Genomic DNA, 19,843 nt, shown 5'->3' on the forward strand with positions numbered 1-19,843 from the left:
GATAGGACTTCCGTCCCTTTTCTTAAATAGTTATTTCTGTGGCAGAGGGAACTGGGGTTAAGATTGCTGATTGGACCTGTGTTCTTGCATAGGATTTATCCAATTATGAATAAATATGCAAAAGAAAGAGTAATGTCCCCCTAGCTATTTCCACTCTGTATTTACTCAACAATGTTCAGAGAACAGAGTCACGAAAATTGCTTTATTTGATACTGAAAAAACTGCAATGTGTCTCAGCAGTTCACCACCTTCTCCCTGGAATGCGAAGGAAATGTCACCAAAGCCACACAGAGAGAATCTTTGCTGATCCCACTCCAGTGACTCCAAGGGTCCCCCAGTTGGGAGCGAGGGCTGCAGCATCACCCCCTGGAAACCTCCCTTCCTGCTCCCCAACCTACACATCCCTCATCCTCCACCCCTGCCATCTGCGCAGTCAGAGAGTTTGGATCATTTGACTGGGCCTGGGCTTTGGCTTGGTTTGGACTTAGACCAAAAGACTTCCCGGCCCCACCCTTACATGGCAAGGAAGGGACAACGTGGGCTGAACCGACGTCCGTGGATTTGAGTGGAGGAGGGCACACTCTCCACCTCTGGACCGCTCCTCGCCCTGCCCATGCCTTGGCAGATCACAGTGGCCAGTCTCTTCATGCCTGGGCACCAGGAGCCAAGGAGCTGGTCCTCTTCCAGGAAAACAACATCTTCCTTAATTCAGGAAGAGCTCAGAAGTCCTTGTGTTCCCCAAGGCGACTGTAGTGGCCCTTGTTTCTCAGTACCCTGTGCAGTGATATCCTGACTGTGTGGTGGGTTGGGCTTGAATCCCCTGCCCCACCCAATACTGGGGATTGAACCTCTAGAACTCAGCTGCATCCCCAGCCCTTTCTTAAACTTTTATTTTAAAGGTCTTGCTAAATTGTCCAGACTGGCCTTGAACTTGACATCCTCCTGTCTCAGCTTTCTGAGTAGCTGGGATTATAGGTGTGCATCACCATGCTCAGCTGGTCTTGGGTTTTTACCTGGCAGAATTTGAGTAAGAGCTGGAGAGCACCAGAGAGACTGTCCTTCCAGCTCCTCACTTATGAAGAAAGGATGCAGAGGTGGCGCTGTTAGAGGCAGAGCCGAGCCGAACCTCCAGACCCGCTGGGTCTCACCGATCAGGATTTCTTTGGAGGCCACATGTCTCTGTGGGTGCTCATAAATTCATTTCAATAATGAAATTGTTCACAGTCTTTTTTCTTGCAATTAATACAAATATTTCAGCACTAATCAGTGAAGAATTTTGTTTTCTGTTAAAAGAATGAGCCAGATGGGACTCTGATGCAAACGGCCCGTTGGCATTAATAATAGATTTGGGGGACCTGGGGGGAGTTGGAGCCATAACACCTAGACCTGGCCTTGGGCATTCCTGCTTCAGCTGCAGGGGAAATTAACCCGTGCCTCTGTCACGCTGGGGCCCTTGTCAGTGTCCGCCGAGCCAGCTGGGCACGCTGAGAGCCCTGGCCTTGCACCTGCCGTGGGTCTGAGCTGCGGTGCTGGTCTCGCTCCTCAGCCTCTCCATGAGGCTCATTGCTCCAGTGTCCTGGTACCCAGAGGTTCTGTGTTTGAGAGGAATGGAGCAGTGTTTAACAGGACTCGTCAAACAATTGGCCCCTGCCTCTCACTCGAATTCACCTTCCTTCAAATGAGCTGGGCGACCAAGCCACACTGCCCACCTGCAGCTTTCAGCAGGCTTTCCTTTAGCTCCAGTAAGCAGGAGCTTGATCCTCTCTCTGCTTGTGCATTAAATAAAATAACAAGTTCTGTAATCTAGGTAAAGATACCCACCAACAGTTATTTTTCACAGCATCTGCAAAATTCCTTTTTATCAGTTGAAAATGTCAATTTATGCTAGAAATACCACCTGGAAACTAGTATTCCAGATCAGACTGCAATTGCAGGAAGACGGCAGAAAGACCAGGTGTCCTGCTAACCCCTGTTCCTGAACTTGTCCATGAAAGTCGTTACTTAATGACAAAGAAGCCTGAGGTGCCCAGTTGAATTTTTCGCAGTTTCCAGTCCACACTGAAGACAAAACCAGCCAGGAGTCTGATGCAGGATGTAGTGATTGCTATTCAAATATAATCAAGGATCCTACTGCTCGGGGATCTCAGCAGATACTTGTTAAAGTCGGGGTGATATGTACACGGCCATATATGCTTTCCTGATAAGACATCTGTCCGGAGAGAAGCCAGTTTGAGAACTGAATCTGGGGTCCGTTCAGTGAGATCCTCTGTTCACAAACTCGGTGTTATCACTTGAAGTTTTTTCACGGATTCTGCCTCTTTCTTGTTTAAAATACATCACGGTTTTTTTTGTGATCTGCCATTCTCTCATTATTATCTACTTCCACCTATATTTGGTGCCATTTTTCTTTCTTTCAAGCCTCTGAGAAGATGTTTTTTGGCTTATTTTTTGGTGACTCCTTCACACTGAAGGGTGACCCAAATTATCAAGCAGGAAGTGATTGGCTCTCGCCACCTTGTTGAGTGAGTAGATTTGAACCCAGGTCTTCTGTCCCATGGGCCCGACAACTGTGACCTGTACATTAGTCTTTATGTCCTTGATGAATTGGTAATTAATATTTTTGTGTGGCCTTTGCTGCCACACTGGTTGATTCCATTCAGTTGACCTGTTCTATCTTGTTATTGATGATTTACTGATGAATACCCTCCTTACTTCCAAAAAGCCTGTATATATATGTGAGCAGAGGGCCTCTCATTACCTCATTCATGTCATCATAAGAAAGGATCATGTGGAGCTGCGGGTTTTATTCACACTGCAGACCGTGTGCTGCAGATGCTCACAGTGGCCCTGCTGGGACAGCAGTGGGCTCTGGTGGCACCTGGCCTGCTGCTGGCCGGGGGGGACTTTGCCCAAGTGGGGTTCTCCTGTTGAGGGTAGGAGTGCTTCTTACAGTCGTCCACTGGCTCATTCTTGTCACCTGTAGCCGCAGATAGTGAGGAGGGGAAGGCGGGCTTGCAGGATGACTGAAGCCAGAGGAAAACAGGTGAGGGAGGAGATGGCCACAGAGCCTGACGCCACTGGCTTCTACAGAATCTCCCTCACATAGTCTTTGGGGCTGATTTTGAAGCACCCTAAATGCGGATTACAGATTGATTTCTTACTGTTGTCGGCTGGATCCTCTCTCTAGGATCTAGGAGAATCACATTCAGTCAAAGGGGTTCTCGCCAAACACAGGCACACAAAGAACACTGACTCCCCTCTGTGTCACCACCGAGATAGCATGGAGATGTATAGAACCCTGGCCTTTGGGCTGTCAGCATTTTGCAAGGCATGGCGAGTTAATGGAGCAGCCTCGTGTCTTTGTCTTTCAGTGGTAGGACTGGCAGCAAGAGTACGTTGTGTCAGCCCCTACCCTCCTGATGCGGACTCTCTCAGAACCCACTGCAGAGGAAACAGACAGTTGGCTTTAAGCTGAGGAAGAGCTAGCAGCCATTCGCACTGCAATGATGTCAGAAGCGTCTCTCTGCTAAGCTTTGAAATGCAGCTTCAAAACTCCTGAAAATATCCAGGAACTTCAGTGATGAGCTACAAATGGACTTTGGTATTGATAAACAAAAGTCAATATGTATAGTGAAAGGACAACTTACTGTGATAAATGGGCCCACCATCAGTAAAGATCAAATTATTGACTATCTAGGGCAAGGAAAAACCTGTCTATAGCTAACTTGTACAGGTGAGAAGAATTAGCCAACAACAGCACTTCAGGAAAAGCTCAAAGACCAGCGAGGAGAACTCATTAAAAACACACACCAGGCAGGCAGCACCAGGAACAGACATGCCTGGGGCGGGCGGGCGTGTGTGCACACCATCCCATGGGTGTGGATAAGCACCCTTGGGGCTCCTCTTCCAGTTGAGGACTAATTCCACTTTAGCCTCCTCCTGTCTTCCTGAAGAAGAGCTGCCCTCTGTCCCCCCAAAGCCACTGCTCTTCGATGCTGTCTCCGTGCTCCCACAGGTTCCATTCGTTGTGCTCAAGGCGTATGTACGAGAGCTCATGGAAGCACCTTCTTTTCTCTCCTCCTCCCCGACTGGCGAAGAGCTGCTTGTAAGGAGCCTGATCAGTATTCGCTGATGTCCCCATTGTGGAAATGATTCATTAGAGAAGCCCTGCGCACATGTCATGCCAGGGTTTAATGGTGAAACATCCCAGGAGACACCCAAAAGAACAATTGCAAGGATGCACCTACCCAGGGGGCAACGCCTCTCTGCAGCCTGCCACTCCCAGGCAGCACCAAGTAGGCATCACTTCTGCAGGACATTTCATTGGCTGCTCCACGGACTGCCCAGTGAAATTGACCATGCTTACACCACTTCAGATTTGGAAGCTAGTGTGTAATTAAGCAACATATCTGAAGAAGAATCCCCTCCGCTTCCCTGCCCACTCACACACACCGCTTTTCAGACGAGAGGTATACAGCTAGAACCGCACCTACTCTCCAGCTTTCTTGAGAGGTCTGGCATGCCGTTGCATCCAGGGCCACTTCATTGCCACCAAAAATGATCACAGATATGCATTTTACTATTCTTGATGCCTCTGTTATAGGCTTTTCCTTCTGAGGTCTCGGATTCAGAGCAGATTCTTCAGACATTTGGTGCCTGATAAATATCTGTTGGAGAGTGGATTAAGGGAAGGAAGGAGAGACGTGTTAAACTATGAAAGTGCAATGTCCTGGGTGACAAGTCCTGTGCATTTGCCCTAATAATAGAAATGCTGCTCCACTGGCTTTTAGGAAGAGATTTTGCTATGGAATTGATTCCTATTTTAAATACCAGTGGAAATACTTAAGAAAATTAACAAGCAAGATATACACAGATAAATGCAATCAAAACAGGCTTGGAAATTTTCCCCTGTATAAAGGCTTTTGGTGGCATTGATGTGTTTAACTATTGCATTTAAAACATTCCCCGAAAACCTATGGATTCCAAAGTATTCTGTAAGTGGGATTTATACTGAGGAAAGTTGAAGACAGATCTATGGGAGGTCGCATAGCCCATCCACGCCTCTGCAGACCCACATCAGAGTGGGCAAATCCAACGCGGTCTCCAGGGGCCAGAGCAGGAACTCAAGGAGACTGCACAAAGGTGACCAGAGGCCGCGTCCTCCGGGCTCTGGGGCCATGGAGTTTGGCCCCTCTGAGGCCTTCCTGGCCCATGCTTTGGTCCCTCAGATCCTCCAAGCGGATTTCCTGTGACAGGTGCTGCTGCACACGGGGCACAGGGACACCAGGGAAACACGTGTGGTGTCTACGTCCTATCTTCCCAAAAAGTTCAAATGTGCAGAATGAAGATGTCAGGTTTATTTATTTAAATAAGCATTTCATGCAATTCCCACATTTTGATTCCGAGCAAAGGGTTTTAAACCATGCTCACACTTCCACGGGACAGAGAAGCATCTGTCCTGAGGGGCCAGCGGGCAGACGAGGTACCTCGGGCCAGCACCATCTCAAGGCCTCCTCTGACACACGTGTGGGCTCGCCCTGTGACCGCTGAGTTCCGCATGCTGTGTCAGGACACCACAGGAGAGCGGCCGGAGACTGGGTGGGACACTGTGCCGCTTGTCCAGTGTGAGGTGCCAGGCTCCAGCCCCTGCCCTAGCCTCCTCCCCTCTGGAGGCTGGGAACAGCGTCCCGAGCGCCAACAAATGCTCCCTGAGGGGACACAGCCATGTGTGCCTTGCGTCGCGCTCATGGTGATCCACGTGGTGTGTGAGTGTCAGTGAGATCCCAGGAGATAGTGGTTGTGTTCATGCAGCAACTGACAACAGGCAGAATGTCCCTGTACTCACGTGCACACACGTGTGCGTGCGTGCGTGCGTGTTATTTAAGCACTTGGCTTCAAACAGGCGAGGAGGCTGTGATGAGAATCTTGCTTTATTTTCCTTTCCCACTGAGGTGCTTCCTGAAGACAATGACCCCTCTCCTGACACATGACCGCTACAACACACAGTGTGGGCATGTGTCGCCTGAGAGCTAAACTCAGGGAAGTGTGTTTTCCCACACAGTGTGTGGGTGCCACGCCTTTAGAGGAAATGTGTTTAGACTCCTGGGCTAGTGTCTATCTCTGGTCAATATTTCTACTTAAGAAATAATATCTAATGACCAGTAGTCAAAAGACCTACTATTTAAAATACCAGTGCTCCTTATTTTCAGTGTAGTCGTTCTCTATTTTAAGATTTATTTTTAAAGCTTTCTTTCGGTGTTAGTATCATTTTTAATTCCACAAAAGAGGACTGAAGCTCACCCAGAGCCATCATTAGCTGTGACTTGGGCGGCCAAGGGAAGTCTTCTCCGGCCTGGAGCGGATCCTCTAATTGAGCAGCCTGGTGTCCTCTCTGCGCGCTGTTGCCATTAATTGACTATATTGTTTTAGATTTATGCATTAAAAATACGATTTCTACTTCCAAGGCATCACTTTGTTACTTTGTAGCTTTTAGCTGATGCCATGAACTTATTTTTCTTCTAAGATAAAGTCACATCTATGGATTTTTCAACTAATTACGTGTCTGCCAATAAATACTTAGAGGATACATTTTATTTCAATTTATTATTTGTGTTTACATAGTGTGTCCCTGGACATATCTGTGGAACTGAAAAGAAATGGTTTAATGATGTTTGCTGCTGCTTCCTCACCTCCCTCTCTCTCTCTCCCTCTCTCCACCCCCCCTTCCTCTCTCCTTTTAATAGCTGCAGCCAGTCCGGTCAAGCATGACAGCAACTCAGAGGTGGCCAACTTCCAGGACTCGAAGGACGTGCCTGACAGATGCGTCTTGGAAGGGTCTGAGAGTCCAGGTGAAAGCCATTTAAAAATAGTCAAGTATAAAATGATGAATTTGACAGTGCTTTGGGGTCCGGGGGGTCCTGTGATGCTGTTTTCTCTTAGCAGCCGCACTGTCAAATTAATGGTCACCTCCAGAGGTCGCGGTGAGGAGCTGCTACCTCTCTTCTTTCATCAGGAATTCAGGCGGAGGAGGTTCAAAGGCTGGTGCCGAGAGGGAGGCTCACGCAGTTAGTTTGTTGTAGCCATTTTAGGCTAAACTGGTTATGCACGCAGCGGGCCGCTGTCACCATCACTTGGGAAGGAACAGGCAGAAAGGCACTGCAGTCCTGTCAGATGCACTTGAGCAGGTGTCTTTGTTCCTGGTTTTGGTGTGTCTTAATGACCAGTTAGTAAAGGAGAGAGTCTGGCAGCTGATGACCGGCACTGGGGTCCACCAGAGCCCTGGTGCCAGGAGGTCTCTTATTACTGAGTATCAAGCCGAGTGAGAGAGGCTGCTGCTCCTCTGCGGCATCGAGCCCTGGGTGCCCAGACCCCCTCATCCCTTGTGCTCACCCGCTTCGTGCGTTTGATCTGGCCTCTCCACAGCCTGTCAGCTTGGTTAAGAGATTTCCAAGTCCCGTAGCCCTTCCCTGACAGGGGCAGCTGCGAACAGTCCCCTACCCCTTCCCCGGGAGAGCAGCTGAGAGTTAATGTTCAGGGAGAGGTGCAGCCCGAAATCTGTGTCAGGTCCCCGAAGTCATCTTGGACCCCATAGGCCCAGTGGTGATGGCTTCACACATGCCAGATTCCTCCAGAGATGGCCTCAGCCCGGCCTCCGCCACTCCTCTGCCCTGTGAGCCATGGCCCAGAGAGACAGCCTCGCTGGCAACCAGGGAGTCACGGCCAAAAGGAAAGTGTGGATCCATCTCACTGACAAAGGGTGCATAGTGGGCATGTCCAATGTCTGCGATAAAATTGTATTTAAATTACTTTTAGTTTGGACTCGGATTGTCTCATTCTGCATAGGTTTCCACAGTGTCTTAATCAACCCTTTCCCGTCAACCTTTTGTCAGGCAGTCACATCCGTGAGGCAAGTGTTTGCCTAAGAGTTCATTGATTTTGACAAGAGCAGAGCAGCTCTGGGCCACTGCAGAAGGAGAACACATCTCCCCCTTCCTCCGTAGGCCTGAGACTGCAGTGAGGTTCAGAGCACAGCCTGTCTGGCCGATGCAAACAAAGGGACATACCCAAAACAGAAAGATTAGCTAGGAAATACAGGTGCTGATAAGGCTTCTTAACTCCAGAGCGAGCATCTCCCAAGCCCCAGCCATCATTATGCTAGTAATAAAGGACGAATTGCCCTGGCTCTTTCCTCTGTCCATCCCTGCATTTTAAGACATCTCGCCTTATAGGCCTGCAAACCTCTGGAGGCTTCAGGACTGGTCTCACTGCTTTCCACTGAGAATTTGTGGCTTGGTTGTCATGGAGACATCGTATTTCTCCAAGAATTGCTCATATTGATCCGTGGCCAGGCGTAAATGGCCAGGCGAGTGTGAGGAATGGGGGCTGGGCCATCCTCGAAAATGACCAGGGCTGTAGGTTGGAAATCAGCTCATGGTAAGCACTTAGGTAAAAAGAAAGAAGCAGTTTGATTTTGTTTCAGGGTTTCTTTCTGCACTTTGGGCCATTGTCTTCATCCACGAGGGACTGAAAGAAACTTGTTAGCCACTTGTCATGTCAGATCGTTGGTGCTGGTCCTGACACAGCTGTCAGCCTTCAGCTCGGTGCAGTTCAGGGACACACAACAAAGCAGCAATGACATGAATTATTTATGGCTCCTCGTGTGGGTAAAATTCTGTGATAAGAAATTAAGACACTTCTCAAAGAGGTGCTTGTTTAGGAAGAAAGATTTTGATGAGAGTCTATTTCCTTCAAGTAGGAATGTGTGGTAGGTAACATTCTTACAGCAGAACCCAGAGCAAGGTAAGTTTGGTATTTCTGGTGTGAATTTGGTGGCCTAGAGGGACTTTCTTAAACTATGAAAATATGGCTGTTCACTTTTCAGTGTCCCAAAATAAACTTCAAAATATCAAGTCCCTCCAATGGCAGGGATCCAGAATGGCACACACCGCTCTGGGGGTTTTAGTTACCTCTGTTGACCACGTGTGATGCTGCTTGTCCAGAGCACACTAACCACTGCAGTTAAAAGAAAAACCAAATTTGGGGTTTCTCAAGGGTGAGATCAGGGGAGATGTCTTCACACCAGTAGAGGTGCTCCAGAAGCTAAACTTGCAATTTCGTTCATTGGTAATTTATTGTATGGAAAGGGACATATTTAAATCTGAGTGTGCCATTCTTACCTTTTCCAACTGGAAGATTATCACTCATTGGAAATTCCTAATAGCATTCTCATGTATGAGAAAATCCCCCCACAAAGTTGAAGTGCTCAGCCTTCTAACTCTAATGGGCATTGACCTTACGCAGTTTTAGCCATGCAATGCTAAGTGACTAATATATTTATTACATCATTTCAGATGAACAGGCGAGTTGTTTGAACAGAATACAGAAAATGGAAGGTCATTTTCCACGCAAGCACAGTTCACAGGCATCACTTCGTATACTGCTCTTTTCAAACAAAGGCTTTGCTTTGCAAATCCTCCACCCATCATCTTATGTAGCTCTTAGAACTTTGGTTGCTAATCATAGCTCTTTTCATTTCCAGAAATCAAGGACACTGAAGCACAGAAAAACTAAAGTAGAAATTTTTGAAAAAAGTTGAAGTTGATATTTTTTAAAGGTTGATAGTTTTTAAATCAAAATTTCAAATATATATGTGTATATATGTGCATTTGCATGTATGCATGTGTGTGTTCGCATATGTGCATGTGGGTATTTGCATGTGTGTGTGTTCACATGCATGCACATATGTGTGTATATAGTCATCAGACTGGCTTGGTGAGTGATCTCTGTGAGCCATGAGTGCTGAGTGCAGTCTGGACCGCCTTGCCCAGCCGAGCTGACTGCTGACCCATTTGTGAGTGGGCCGCGGTCTGCTCTGGGTCACCGTGCAGAGGGCTGGGGAACGCTGTCCTCCTCACCCTCCAGTGCTCAGCCTCGCCCACTCACATCCTGGCCTCCTTATGGCCGCGCTGCGTACCCAGGTGAGCACCAAGTCCATTAAGGCTGACAGAGCGCTGCTGCTGCTTTGACCCTGCCCGTGAACCTGGCAGTCCTGCCTGGCCCAGGAGTGGCCCACAGTAGAGTCTTTTCTTTGGAATAATTCATCAGCAAAGAGTTCAGACTCACAGGTGACCCCAGATTGGAGTTTCTGCCTTAGATTCTCTGGAGGATGCCTCCTCACTCCCTGGCATTTCTAGGTTCTGGGAACCTCTGGGAATAACTTTGATGTCCAGTAACAGAAGCACAGGCCAGCAGCCCCCTTTTCGTGTGATATTAGGGCCATTAGGCTTGCTATCCTGGGCTCCTTGAGGCCTGGTTGCTTCTGAACCTGAAAAATATTTCCACAAAAAATAGTTCAGCTGAGTCTTTGCTAGTTAACTCCAGTTTACTATTTCCTATACAGGGAATCATGGTCAATCTTCATTCCCCAGAATATTTGTTAAAAAAGGATTCCTCACCCTGCATCTTCACACTCATGGTGATGGTGTGATGTTCACCATTTCTGTGAAGTGTTGATGAGAGATCTTAGGCTTTTATCTCCCCATTTCTTGGAAATTAAAGTTTTACTTCCTAGTGCACTGGGGACAGAGCACTTACGAGTAACCTCAGCTGAAAACCTAGTGACAAGAGAGAACTTGAAGGCCCAAAAAAGAAATACATTCAGGCAAGTTTCCCCATCATTCTGAAGTAGATGATGATCAGTATGCATCTGCCATTAACAGCCTTTCAGTGGTTTTCATGTAGCACGTTTGGTGTGTGGATCTATGTACATCATTGTCAATCAATACTGCATTTGCATGGATCTGATGAACAAAGCTAGATCTCGCAGTTTTCAGAGGAGACGACACTGTAAAAAGCCAAGGTGGGCTTTTTCTTTTACTATTCTGGCTCATGAATCACACTAGAAACCAGGTAAGGCAAAGTAGGACAGAGTCGGGGCTCAGGCCAGCGATGGCGGAGCCTTAACAATCACAGGCTGGCTGGCATGGCCTTCGAGATGCAAGAGCCACCTCCGAAGCAAAGTGTGAGCACTTTCTTTGGGCTGCATTTCATGATATCAATATTCTTATTAATTTGCCCAAAGGGAAAACTGGGGCATCAATGTAATAATTTTTAAAGGAAGTAAAATTACAGTCTAATTTACACACAGAGGCACATGCATGCATGCACATGCACATTCAGTACACAATATTAGTTTAAATCAACTTTTTGACTTTTTCCTTGTAGAGTGGGAGTTAGTATCAGGGTTACAGCATTAATATAAAAATAGCTCATGAAGAAACAAGGCTCCAGAGGGTTTGATAGGCAAATGTGTTGAAATCACACATGTTTAGCTCCAAGAATAACCATCAAAGTAGTCCCAGGACAAAGTTTTTTGATTCTATGACTCAAATCCTTTTTCAACTAATTTATTAGTCTTGACCCGAAAGCTGCAGTTGGGGTTTCTCTAAGAACAATTAAGCTGCTTGAAATGTATGGAAGTTTACTAATTTCATACCAAATTCCTCTTGTTAGAAACATTCATCTTCCTTGGCAGTTAAAAAAAGCCCGAATCATATGCACAATTGCAGCACACCTGTCCAGTTTATAAGACTGTTGCTTCTTCTATTCACATTTTATTTCAGGATAGAAAAGAAATATGGAAATACAGGCCATACTTCCTCCCCTTCTGTCCTCCCATCCCTTCCTCCCTCCCCTTTCCTCTCTCCTCCTTCCTCTCCTTTCCTCTCTCCTCCTTCCTCTCCTTTCCTCTTGCTGGGTTCCACTGTATAACCCAGGTACTTGTTCTCTCTAGGTAAGCCCAGACACCATTCCTGGATCGCAAAGGTATGCTCCTGCAAGGTGTGCTGAGTGGACTTACAGTGCAGAAGCCCGGATGTCCCCAGTTACGAAGTCCAGTCCTGCCACTCACCTCCTATGGGAAGCAGTTCTGTCTATCTACAGTGGACTTGCTAATGCTCTAGCCAGAATGCACTGAAAGCACAACACTGATCGAAAATCCCCATGTTCTTCTATACAGTGATCGCCTAAGTCAGCAATGGCGAACCTTTTAGAGCTTTCACTGCTACAGACAGCCTGCTGTGGCATGCATGCCATAGGTTCGCCACCACTGGCCTGAATCATTCTCTATCCCTCCTTATTTTCTGCTAATATTTTCAACAAGAAATGCCAGCCCATAGATACAAACTGAACAGTGCTTTGGATTTGCTTCCATTTTTTCAATCCCTGAGTTATATAATAACATTAAAACCAATGTAACGCACAATTTAATCTTGCTTCAGCGTATGTAATGTAAAGCTTCAGCAAATTTGATCTGTTGGGTGAGAACACTGCATCAGTGGATGCCTGAATTCAGACCAGTGGCCACAGTGAGTCTCATCCCTAAGCATGAGATGCTGCTAACAAACAGGCAATTCCCTGTAGTCATCAATTAGCCCAGACAAGTGACACTTGGTGTCACAGTTGCCAGACTGGTGCAATCTAGCTCACTGAGGCTTCTGAGGACATGGGGCTACTGTCTTCAGCTAAAGCCTGAGCTCACTGGCCACAGAGATGTGGGCTAGGGAAGGGGGATCCATTTCTCTCACACAGTTGACTCTTCTTAAGTGGACGCGCTTACAGTTCTTTTCCCAGAAAGAAGCTTGTCTAGCAGGAATTCTAAAACTAAAATATGAGGAGTAATATAAATAGGAATTGACATAAAGTGCTCGTCTATTAAGGCTGTTAGCAATCTGATTTACTTGCTGCAATTTATATTATACCATTCTTTGATTTATAGAAAATCTTCTAAGCGTATTAATATGCATATATTATGAATACAAATATTGCCTAATCTATAGAAAAATGAAGTATTAAATATATGATATATAGCTCTCTCTACGAGAAAATTTCAGGTCCCTTCAAATCATCAAACACTTTTCTGAGCACTAGAGTCAGTGTCCGTGCCAGGATGGGGACAGGGAGAGAACCCTGCAGTTCAGTGTGTGGTGTCTGCTGGCAAGGACTCAGCTACTGCCCACTCGGAATGCATGGGCCAGAATGCAGACACCAAGTGTGACCCCTCTAAGGAGGTCCAGGTTGTGCTGTTCGTTTCCTAAGAACGATGCCCTGTCAGAAGTTGCGTGTTGCACTTGCTTCGGCAGCACATATACTAAAATGGGGAGTTGTCAGACGTCCGTGGATACGAGTGACCCTAGAAAACTGAAACCTTTGGGAGCTGACCTGTGTATGCTTTCCTCCTTGGGCGGAAAAGTGGCAGCCCAAAGCCACTTGAGACAAGTTCCGAAGGAAAGCAGGTGGTGACTTTGGCGGTGGGCTTGTCTTCTGCCACACACAGCCACGGTGGGAAGGGCTCTGCCAGTCCCAGCACAGGTGTCTCATAAGTGCGCATCCCCGGGACGGGAAAGGTGTGGGACCAAAACCCACTCGCGCACTCCAGCTCTGGATGATTATTGAAGTATGCTTTCTTATTTTCATAGTTAGGGCTCTCCCTTTCTCAAGATGGCAAACAATAGGTTTTAACAGTTGCTATACTTAGCATTTTCTTGGGTCTAAGAAAACTAATATTGAATTCCTGAAAAAATACTTTATGATGCCACCGGCTATAGGAAATTAGAAATGGCATAACCCTGACTTTACGAAACAAGGAGTTTTATTAATGCTTTATTAATGGAGGCCAACACCATTAACAACCAAGAACTTTAATTGCTAACATGAGAGATTCAGAGAGAGAGAGACTGAAATGATGCGTGTACAGTATCCACATGCAAATGCGCTGTGACACAAGTTTGAAATCTGTCTGAACCGATGTGCTTATACTGACTGATGTCCAACATGCTTCAGCTCTTCCTGCTGGGGGAAGACTTGGCGGGAGCTGCTGGCAGGGAGCGGGACCAGCCACGTGGTAGTCCTGGCTGCCTGTCCCCCCGCTGCAAGCTCGGACCTGCTTCTCACGGGACCATGTCTTCCTGTCTGTCTGCAGTGGGCAGTGGGGCCACTGTGTCGACACGTGTGTTTGTATCTGTAATAAACACTTCGTTAAAATTATCTCGTGTTTCTTTTTTTATTGAGACAGAGAGAAACTGAGACCACCCAAAAGAATATCATATTTTCATGTTTGCAAGTCTGGATTCTTCCATTCTTGGTGGCGTGGCATGTAGTTGTGTTGTTTGTGGTTATGTCGTGTTGGCTGCATTGCGTATTGGTTGTGCCAGAGCTGCAGAAAGGCTCTAAAAGACTTCAGTGACCAGTGGGGAGCAGAGCCTCTCAGTGTGTTCTGGCCCTGGCTTCTGGCGCCTTCTATCATCATCTGAGTTGCAGAGCGGCCTCACGGGGCATGGGTCTTTGGCCAGGCATGGAGGCAGTCTGCACCTCACAAACACACAGAGGTGGCCTCTGGCCTCCAACTTTCCCTTCCTCTTAGCAACTAAGTTAACCCCCTGGAAACTGTCACTACAGAAATGTGATCAGAAGACATTTCTCTATTAATATTTGTGGTGTTTGGGTGACTTCTATTTCCTTTTCTGTATAACTTTGTCCATCTTCTGTATTTTTAAAAGCCTTTGGTAATTATTCAGTTCAACATTTTGGAAATGATACTGCTTCTTTCAGTATTTAGATGGCACGTAAAGATTTGTGCAACGAGTTTGTTTAAAATGCAGGTTCAGAAAACACTGATTCCAATTCATTCTAAAGTCTTCACAGAATTGACTCATAATATTTTTAATTTAAAATTGTTTAAATCTATATTTTAAATTTTGTTTTAGTTGGTCACTTATTTAAAGGCAGCATTACACACTTCTATTCTTCATAAAATATTGTCTAATGCATATGTAAATTGCCCAAAGTTGTGCTTAATTTCATAAGAAAAATGACTTCTTTGCAAACATTTGCATCACACTTAGCATTTGTGAAATTTGCAAGCTCTTCAGGAATCATGCCTGTCTTGACGTCAGTCTTCCGGGTGATGTTACCTGGTGTCAGGAACAGCGGTTTGTGGTCCCTTTGCTCAGCTGGAATCCAGCTGATGATGCAGCAGAAACCAGAACTGAGCAGGTGGCCCCACCCCATCCTCCAGGTTGCCCTGGGAGGGGGAAGTGCCATCCGCCTGTCCAGCAGGGCAGGGCTGGGCTGAGGCCTCCTGCCACAGCCCTTTTACTGACTTTCTCAGCCCTTAGCTGTGAAATGTGGATATCGTGGCGTTTTTGCCGTAATTAGATTTTCTGTGTTTTATTAAAATATGTTTATCTTGATCACTCTGTGTTTTACCACTTCCTTGTCTTGGGACCTGCTCATTAGGCCTAAGATAAATTCAGCTTTTCCCAGAAAGCATACTGCACGTAATGGGCTGTGACAATGCCTCATTGTAAGCACAATTATAATGATACAAATGGTAAGAAATAGTCAGTTTAATACCATGTGAAAACTGAAGGCATGGGCCATTGCAGGTGCTGAGGGACTTCCTGCAGTAACATGCAGGGACTCCTAGCAGGTGCAGCTCTTCCTGGACATTGTTGCTCCAGATGCCTTTTCCTAATTCACAGACACTGGGGATCGTTTGTACTCCACACCCTACGAATTGGAAAGGTAGCATGAGTTTCATCCAGGACACAAGGTTTTTAACACCAAAGATAATTAGCATTTGTTTAGTGCAACACAATGACGAAATCTACAAAGTGCCAAATGCCAGCACAACACCTACATTCATAACATCATGGAATGGCAATAATTGGGCGGCACGTGCTTCCGGGCCCATCGTTTGTTCACTTAGCAACCATTTTAATTGCAGTTATCTGTAGTCCTCCACCGGCTTTTTGATCTTACTTGTGCACTTCTAGGAAGGTGTTTCCCCAGCGTGGGGACACAGCATCCTGCCTGGTGACGCCTCTGAGGTAAAGACCGTCCATGGTGGGTCCTCACACAGGGCCGCCCTGGAGCCTTGGAAGAGCTCCCCTGTTACAGCTGCAGTGTCAGCTGCATTTCCTGTCAAAGCAGCCCCTCGCACGGTATCAAAGGATTGCAGTCCTTTTTCTGCATTCGCGTCAATTTATAGTTATGTTCTGTGAAAACTAATGTGCTTCATTTTCCCTGTTGCGTTTGAGTCTGCCGAGGTCTGGGAGCCTGAAGCGAAGTGAGGTTGAGAACTGTGGTTCTCTCCCAGACGTGGCCATGGCAATCAAGTTGTACTTGGGGCTTTTCTTTTTTAATAGAAAGGAAGATTTCCTTAGATCAGCCTGTTTCAAATATTCAGAGTATTTCTTCCAGTCTAACAAAGTCCAGTGCTGCGGGAGTTTCAGATGGAAGGTGAGGCAGAGGAAACATTCTCCTTGGGACGGCAGAGGGTCAGGGGCAGGCCGGGCCCAGAAGAAGCCCCTGTGGCTGCGCCCCCGGCGGAGGGCTAGGCTGTGTGTCCTCTCCCTGCCATGTAGGGGGCAGCAACACGCAAGGCTAGACGCTTCCTCCACCTCTCAGCCCTCGCCCGACACACACTCCGCCCGACACACACACTCCCGCACACACAGATCCTTGCAAGAGCGAAGGTGTGCAGGAGAGACGAACTCCTCCACGTCCCCTCCTGCCTCCCAGGCACCGCTTTAAGGCCTCGCTTACCTCGGGTCCTCAGGATGGGGCGGGGGGGGGGGGGCAGGGGCGGCGGCGCCGGTCAGCTCCGCAGCAGAGGCCCTGCTCTGCGCTCCGGCACACACACCTTCTGCTTTCTGTTTCTGTATTTACCAGGATCTCACTTCTGTACCTCCTCAGAAGAAAAAGGAAGAAAACTGCTCCAGTCTTCAGCTGTGTAAGCCTTCAGAGAGATAAACAGGGCTGCCCCTTCCTCCTCTGTAAAGACGTGGGAAGCCAGGAATGGCGCGCATGTGAATGAATCCACCTGCTCTGATGCTGCAGGCAGTGAGGTTCTGAGTGTGAATCCTGGGAAATGGCGTCCAGGCAGAGGCCACGTGGGCGAGGGCCACTCTGTCGCTCTGAGGAGCTCGTGAAAGCTACTGTGTGAATGATGTGGCTCCCCCTCCACGCGGGAAACTGTGAGGGGCGCCTGACCACGCCGTGACAAACCAGGTGGTGGTGGGAGGCACCGTCCAGGTGTGTTGCCATGGTGTCAGCCTGTGTCCTGCACACCAAGAAGTCACCAGAGGGCATTCTGCTCCTTGAGGAGGTGCGCCTGTGGTCGGCACTGTGCTCTGGGCGCTTTAACTTCATGATTCAAGGTCAGTAAAATTCCCCCTTTCACATCGCTATTTGGTATTTCCAGTCCTCTCCTTCAGATGCGGTTCTCACCGTCCACCCTCACTCTGATCTGCACCCGCCCCTGCTGAACCACCCCATTCCTGTTCAGCTCACACGTGGCATCACACCAATGTTGGTTTTTATTATGCGGTGCCCGTGTACCTAGTTGGGTGTGAACGTACCCAGCATGTGCACACGCTCACGGAAGCGAACTGGAGCCGCAGTTTAAGAACCTGCTTTCAAAGCTCAGACCTGAGCGCATACAGCCCCTCTGGGTGACCAGGAGCCTTGGGATCAGGGGTCCATCTCACCCTCGGGATTCCCGGTCTCGGCAGCAGTCTGCACTTCAGGCCAGGCTCAGACGGCCGGGCGGGAGGCTTTGACCCCACGCTGCAGCCTAGGCCCCAAGGCCAAGTGCTCACTGGCAGGGGACAGGGGCGGGTGGGCTAGCGCGGTGCCCCACTCTGCAGGGCACACCCTGCCCTCCTGGACACACTGGTGCCGTCTCACTGAGAGCTCACAGGAGCGGCGAGTCTGCAGCCTCGAGGCTGACACGGTGTGTGCGGTGTGCGTGTCAAATGTCGCTCGGAGAAGCGGGTGGCGGATCTCGGCGGCTCAGAAGCGCGCTCTTTCCCCTGTACGCTCTGCAATCCTGAGTGGATTTCACTTGGTCTTGACCACTTCCCCTTCAGTGTCTCCTACACACAGGGTAATTTCTTGGAAACACTGCCCGATTAACAAAGGGAGCCTTTCCCATTCTGGCTCTGCTGCTTTCCTAAAAGTAGAATGTCCCTGTCTTTCTACCTCAGCACGGCCCCTCTTCCTTCCCTCTGAGCCTGCCTCACACATTCACTGCACACAAAGGATTGCCCCTAGGAGGCTGAGGCAGGAGGACTGCAAGTTGGAGTCTAGCTTGTGCAACTTATCCACCAGGTGAGACCCTGGCTCCAACTACAAATTTTTTAAAGGGGCTGGGATTTAGCTCAGGGCACAGGCCCTGTGTTCGTCCCCAGGACGGGGGCAGGGGCAGTCCCTGCTCTGAGGCAGAGTCCTGCATATCTGACACACAAGTCCCCTTCAGCTGCACCTCTGTCTCCTGCCTCCACACATGCCGTTACCATGGGCAAGGTCTGTAGACAAGAAAATCCTCTAGGGGCCTCCTTAGGGCTTCCAACGAATCCCAACTAGAAGGGGTTAAAAACAAACTACTAGAGAGATTCCCCTGGGAAACAAGTCAAAGCCAAGGGTAACAAAAAGAGAAAATCCAGATAAAGGCACCAAGTGGCCTCAGGACTCGCACCAAGACCAGAGAAAGAGCTGACAGGCGAGACACAGAGAGAAGCCAGGGCACAGAGGATAAGCTGCCCCCCTCCAGTGACTAATGGTGAGGCAGTGTGCATTCACACCTACCCACTAACACACACTTGTACCATGTGTATTCACTCGAGACTCGCCACACTGGTGAGGTCATTATAGAGCACAACAGACATCCACACACCCATTACTAACCCTAAGCTATGGAATAAGAATAAGGCACCCCCGCCAACCAGCTTCCCGCCCCAAAGATGAGGCCTTGAAAGGCAGGTCCAGGACAAGTGAATGGGCAGAAAGCAGCTGCACAGAGACCACTGGCACAAATGACATCAGGCAGAGGTGGCCGAAAGACAGTCCAGCTATGCCAAGGTCTGGGATGGAGGGAGTCGCTCACCTCCTATAAAAACAGCTGGAAACCAAGGGTCCACACATCCTCCCTCTTTCTGGAGCCCCTACCCTGAGTCTTTACCAGTCTACTATTTATCTTCTCCTTTATTCCCTTTCCTTTTCCTCTTTACAAATGAAATGTCTTCCTTTCATTAAACTCTGTCCCTCTAATTTTCTTCTGGAGCTGAGTTACAGTCCCAGTGGGCTGCATGAACAGCACAGTAGTGGTGCTCGTTCCCCAGATGCAACATGATCATTAATTATGATCTGTCAACTTTGAGTAGGAACCACTAGCAGACAGGAAGTTCTAGGTGTGTCTGTGGATGATTGACATGTAGGTCGGCAAATGGGGGAGACCAGCCCCAGATGTGGGTGGCACCAACCAATAGCCTTGCACCACGGATAGAATGAAAAGGGAAAGAAGGACATCTGCCCTTTATTTGGAGGAGCTCTGGTCTTCTCCATTGCTTTTGGACATTGGTCTCCAAAGGAGTTGTTAGGCCTTTCAGTGCAGACTCTACAGTGAGCATCCAGTCCTTCAACTTTTGACTGACACTGGATCCCCCTGCTCTCTAGGGTACAGACAGCCATCATGGAATCTTCCATTTCTGATCCCACAGTCAGCCATCTTGGATTCTTCTGCCTCTGATCCAGCAAGCCTACCTCATAAATCCTTGTATAATCATATATATATATATATATATATATATATATATATATATATATATTTTTTTTTTTTTATAAGGCTCTGTTTACCAAGGAATACCCTTACCAAGGTCCAGCTACACTGGCTCCTTAAGTATGAGAACATCTTTTTCCTTCAGAGCTTGGGTGTGTTATTTTCCCAGTCTATAAGTCTTTATCCTGTGTCTTCACCTGGCACATTTTAACATCAACACTTTAC

General features: G+C 47.9%; 1 protein-coding gene across 7 annotated transcripts in view; it reads left to right on the plus strand.

Moving 5' to 3' along the window:
• Wdr72 (WD repeat domain 72) overlaps window positions 1-14,043 on the plus strand; it is a 178,583-nt gene extending 164,540 nt beyond the window's left edge. For all 7 annotated transcript variants that reach the window (XM_004835376.3, XM_013074273.3, XM_021260918.2 and 4 more), the window contains 2 exons: window positions 6,744-6,848; window positions 11,792-14,043. In XM_004835376.3, the coding sequence (XP_004835433.1) occupies window positions 6,744-6,848; window positions 11,792-11,847 (161 nt within the window). In that variant the 3' untranslated portion in view covers window positions 11,848-14,043. The remainder of the gene's footprint in view (window positions 1-6,743; window positions 6,849-11,791) is intronic.
• Window positions 14,044-19,843: the final 5,800 nt, after the last annotated feature.

The sequence above is a fragment of the Heterocephalus glaber genome, unplaced genomic scaffold (genome assembly GCF_053883595.1).
Source record: "Heterocephalus glaber isolate CG9 unplaced genomic scaffold, H.glaber_assembly_v1.0 deba00000122, whole genome shotgun sequence".
Taxonomy (NCBI): domain Eukaryota; kingdom Metazoa; phylum Chordata; class Mammalia; order Rodentia; family Bathyergidae; genus Heterocephalus; species Heterocephalus glaber.